At 47.7% G+C, this 5161-nt stretch overlaps 1 protein-coding gene across 1 annotated transcript in view; it reads left to right on the top strand.

The window, feature by feature from the left end:
- dipk1b (divergent protein kinase domain 1B) overlaps nt 1-5161 on the top strand; it is a 17035-nt gene extending 11874 nt beyond the window's left edge. The window contains exon 5 of the mRNA XM_017722060.2: nt 3895-5161. Within this exon, the coding sequence (XP_017577549.1) occupies nt 3895-4707 (813 nt within the window). The 3' untranslated portion in view covers nt 4708-5161. The remainder of the gene's footprint in view (nt 1-3894) is intronic.

Below are 5161 nucleotides of genomic sequence, written 5' to 3'. Positions count from 1 at the left end.
TCAGCTCTTCCTCCTTCTGAATGGGCTGTTGGTTATTGTTGTTATTTAGGACTGACCGAGTCCTCCGAGCCGCGCGAAACATTTATGCAGCTAGTTGCAGGTTGTAAGTTTCGTGAAACATTATTTCTGTAACTTGAGAGATTCTCCAAAAAATCGCGTCCAGGATATGTGATAATTCCTCCAGTTTAAAAGATTAGAGGTTAGATTAGTAGCTACTTAGAGCACAGATGGCTGAATGTTAAAAAGCAGCTGTTAAAACATCCTCAGTGTTAGCTAGAACAGAAAGCTGGTTACTGGCAAGTAAGCAACGTTATTGCTAAGCAAAGATCATGTCCTGACAAAAGGAAAAAAATGCATGTAGTGTTTACGAATCTATGCAATTAATATAAATACTGGTAATTAACCAACCCATAAAAACAGCCCCGTATCATCATCCCTCCTCCACCAAACTTTACAGCTGGCACAGTGCAGTCAGGCAGGGAACGTTCTCCTGGCATTCGCCAAACCCAGACTCGTCCATCAGACTGACGGACAGAGAAGCTGATTGGTCACTCCACTGAACACGTTTCCACTGCTCCAGAATCCAGTGGTGGCGCTTTACTCCACTCCATCCGACGCTTGGCTCTGTGCTTGGTGATGTAAGGCCTGCATGTGGTGGAAACTGGTGCAGTTTCTGTGCTGATGTTGATGCCAGAGGTTTGAACTTCTATTGATCAGCAGAGCGTTGGTGTCTTTCATGCTCTGTGCTCCTCAGAGCTCGGCGACCTGCTCGGTAACTTTACGTGGTCAATAGTTTAGTTGCTGTGGTTCTTAAACACTTCCACTTTTCAATAAAACCACTCACAGCTGATCGTAGAAAATCTAGGAGGGAAGAAATTTCACACCCTGTCTTGTTGCAGTGGTGGCATCTATTACAGCACCACGCTGGAATTCAGTGGCTCTTGAGACCCGTTCTCTCACTAATGTGTGTAAGGCAGGCTGCAGGGCTGGGTGCTTGACTTTATACCCCTGAGGCAGTGAGGCTGAACGAAACACACCTGGATTCAGCGATTAAGAGGTGTGTCCCAATACTTTTGTCCATAAAGTGTATTTCCCATATTTGAAAATATATGTTCATATGTGACAAACATACATTAGAAACAAGGGAAATCCATATCCTGCCATATATCAGATTTCACTGGTCAGCAGCTGTGAATAAGACTATAGAATGTCCGGATGCTGAGCATTGAGTGCCCTTATATGCTGGTTAAGATCCAGAGCTCGTCATATTGGAAAAGTGGAGATGAGATCTCAGTAACTTTCATCTGAGTACATGTTTCCAGTGTATTATCACTTATGTTGAAATACTCACCAACACAGCTAGTCACCTCTTTGTGAATAGGGTGTGATGTTCTACCCACATGGCAGAAGATGGCAAGTGGCTCCAAACTTTTGAGTGGCTTTTCGCTGCTTTGTGGGAAACGCTGCCACAGCTGCTTGTGTCTGGAGTGTTAAGAAGAATGAGGCGTAGCTCATAATTGGTCAATCATGCATTGATAATATATGAAGCAGGGATGCTGGATGGGCCTGCATTCAAGTGCGTGGCCTGCAGACCCAGCTGCTGCACCACTGAGCTAGCTTTATGTGTGGGCTGAAGCTCGGGGAACTGTTAGAGGAGCCGCTGGTGTTTCTTCTTGTTCCAACACACACAAATCAGCTGAAAGTGGATGTGGTAACTGGCTGATTTGGTGGTTCAGTAAGGGAACACGCTAAATCCCGCACTGCTGTGGTTATTTCTTGTCTGTATGTGTTCAGTTTGGCGGTGATGCTGCAATCAGGGGATGAATGTGCTGAATTTTTGTGCAGCCGTGTGACATTCAAGGCGCTTTGCAAGCTGTCAGCGGAAGTGGCTGCTGTGCGAAACAGTTCAGTTTTAGCAAAGGCAACGAAAGACACGCCGACCCTTTCAGAAGCGCATGCAGCTCTCCCGCGGGCTCCCCAGAGAGACAGAGAATAGAGGGGGGAGCGGGATGAGCATAATAGAGAGGAGCGAGAGAGAGCAAGTCATTGGAAATGGCAGAAGGGAGAGAGAAAGGGGGGATGGGTGAAAAAGAGGAAGAGACACTGCCTGCCAAAAATAACTCTGAGACCTCGTGTTTAAGCTCACAGAACAATACGACACACCAAAACACAAACACGGACTGCGTAGAAAGCACAGGATGACCAGCCAGTGACCACTACCCAAGCAACAGCAATCAACCAGATGTCGCACAATGGAGATTACACACCCATGACTTCCGAAGGCCAAACTGTGAGAGGTTTAAACCGCAGAACTTCCTCACTATCACCAAATTTTTCTACATTTCTGAACTAAATAAATGGTTGAGGTGCTGTTCAGAGCGGTTTGGTGTGAAACGCGCTGTTCTAGATAAACGTACTGAGTCAGAACCGCTCACAGTGGTGGTGATGGGAACCAGACGTCCCTCTAAAAGCTCCTCACAGTGGTGGTGATGGGAACCAGACGTCCCTCTAAAAGCTCCTACAGAAAGTTCCTACATGACCTGGTTCTGAATTCACTGCCTGATGACTGAGACGCTGTTTTATGAGAGTTTAGAGAACTTCAACTCCATTCATGGTGGAGGGAGACATGCAGGGCGCTGTGCGGCAAAATAGTCCCCAAAGAAAACTCATTATTCCAGATTTTCCACTGTTTTCCATCATCGACATTCCATATAAGCTCAGAAGACTCGTGTAGGTTCTCTGGTGGTTCTGGATGGTAAATAAAGTGTCTATATCTGTGTTGTAGTCATGGCGACGCCTGGTTCCCATCACCACCACTGCAAAGACGTCTGAACCGTTTCAGTTCAAACCCCTCTGAGTGATTGCTTACATCGTAATGATGGGATTATGCAAATTGTTGGAATATTGGTGGAATTGCCCTTTAAGTGTAAGATGAATCTAATGTAAACTGAATTTGAAATAAGCTGTAATATGTGAGAAATCCAAAAGAAATCAGAGTGAGAGTTCACAGCCCTGAGAAATCTGGTTTCTGAGCTGAAATCCAGCCTCTTTATCCTGATTTCTGAATCAGATTTCTAGACCTTATCAAATGAACTGCAGAAATCCGCTTGTGATCGTAAACGCACCTGTTGTTGTATTTTAGTTCTGTTTCGCTTTGGATTCACACATATTTAACTTCAAACCAAAATATGTAAATAAATGTCATGGGAGTAAAAGGTCACGACTGATTTTATGCCGTTTAACGAACTTTCTGAGTCGTGCTGCTCTCTGTTCGGTCTGGGCACGTTGGTTTTATTCATGTCTTGTTTTATCTGTGTTGTGATAGTAGAGCAATAAGCCACTGGACTTCCAGCGTTTCATGGCTTTGCAGGAGGCGAAATCCCCATAACAGCCTCGAGTGCCTCACTGCTTTTACACAACAAAGACACCTTGGCACATTAACACGTGATTTATGTGGGCAGTCGGGCGTGTATATGGAGCACTTCAGACGTGCCTCAACTCACACTATTTGTTTTGTAGTTCCAAATGATGAAACACTTGCAGTTCTGCAGAGAAGAGACGATGTTTGGTCTGTCTTTGGTCCGTTTAATCTGCACCAGTAGTTGATTTGAAGCGAACCGAGACTGACCTGACTCAGGGGGTCTTGGTCCACTTCTTTAGTGCATCACAGTTCTGATGGCTAACAGAGCAATCACATCTGACTGAACCTCCAAGTCGGATCGCGCCCTAAGGGATGGCGTTAAATTTGAAGGGCAGATTTCCTGACATAGAGCAAGTTTTTAAAAGTAAATGAAACTAGTTCTGTCATTTTTAGAAGCTAATGCACTCACTGATGCAGAGTGAAAGTGAAATGTGGTAATGGTGCCTCCCTAATGCCTCTCTTTCTGCTTATAGGACAGTCTGGGAGAGCAGCCATCTCTGGGCTCACTGGTGTCCCGTGTGGTCTCTCTGGCTGACGTCAACTCAGACGGTAAAGTCTCCCTGGCCGAGGCGAAGTCTGTCTGGGCTCTGCTGCAGATTGACGAGTTTGTGCCGATGCTGGCGCTGCAGGACAAAGAGCACGCCCCCCGGCTGCTAGGCTTCTGTGGCCATTTGTATGCCACGGAACGCGTGGCCAACGGCGCCCTCTTCAGGCTGGACGTCCCACCTTGGCTGCAGCCGCTGGTCCCCGAGGCCCTAAGCAACGCCCTGAACCGCTGGCTGGCTCCAGCCTGGCCCCGACGGGCCAGGATCACCATCGGCCTGCTGGAGTTTGTGGAGGAAGTCTTCCACGGTGCCTACGGGAGTTTCTACATGTGCGATGCGAGCCCCAGTCGCGTCGGCTACAACGCTAATTACGATTGCAAGATAGCTGACCTGGGCAGTGTGGCATCCGAGGCTGCGGTTCGAGCGTTCCTTCGCGGCCGAACCTGCCAGACAAATGCTGACTGCACGTTCGGGCGCGACTGCACGGCGACCTGCGACCGACTGGCCAAGCAGTGCAACACGGAGGTGGTGCAGCCCAATCTGGCCAAGGTGTGCGCCCTGCTGAGGGACTTCTTGCTGTTCGGGGCTCCGGCTGACCTGCTAGATGACCTGGACCGGCAGCTGCGCACCTGCGTGACCCTCAGTGGCCTGGCCTCGCAGATGGAGGTGCACCACTCACTCGTGCTCAACAACCTCAAGACACTGCTGTGGAAGAAGATCTCCGACACCAAGTACTCTTGAGAGGGAGAGCGCTGGGTAGAGGGAGGGAGGGCATGGTAGGCCCGAAGGGCTCAGGAAGCTCTGCACTGAACATACAGGATGGCCTGTGATGGCGTCTTTCACCAAGTAGTCCTGATAAAAAAAGAAAGGGTGTGTCAGGCCGAGAGGCTCAGGGATTTCACTAACAGGAATACAAAACAATTGCTGAGGGGCAGTTAGAACTGAAAGGGGGATTTCATTGTATTGTTGCTATTGTAAGAAAATCGAATATTTCTGGAACGGTAAGCCTGAAGGACTGCAGACTTTATTGCCGCTCCAAAAGTCCAACCTGGCCAGCGTGGTAGTTTTAGAAATCTTGTTTTTTAAATTTTCAATCGGTCCATTGATAACAATGTAAAGGGCAGCTTTTAAAAGTAAAAAAAAAAACAGAAAATTGGAGATTTTCTCAAGGCAGCAACAGGAAGGTGGCCTGTGA

This window comes from Pygocentrus nattereri, chromosome 16, assembly GCF_015220715.1.
Source record: "Pygocentrus nattereri isolate fPygNat1 chromosome 16, fPygNat1.pri, whole genome shotgun sequence".
NCBI lineage: Eukaryota > Metazoa > Chordata > Actinopteri > Characiformes > Serrasalmidae > Pygocentrus > Pygocentrus nattereri.
Note: the sequence above shows the minus strand (reverse complement) of the source record. Positions and strands in the feature narration are given on the sequence as shown.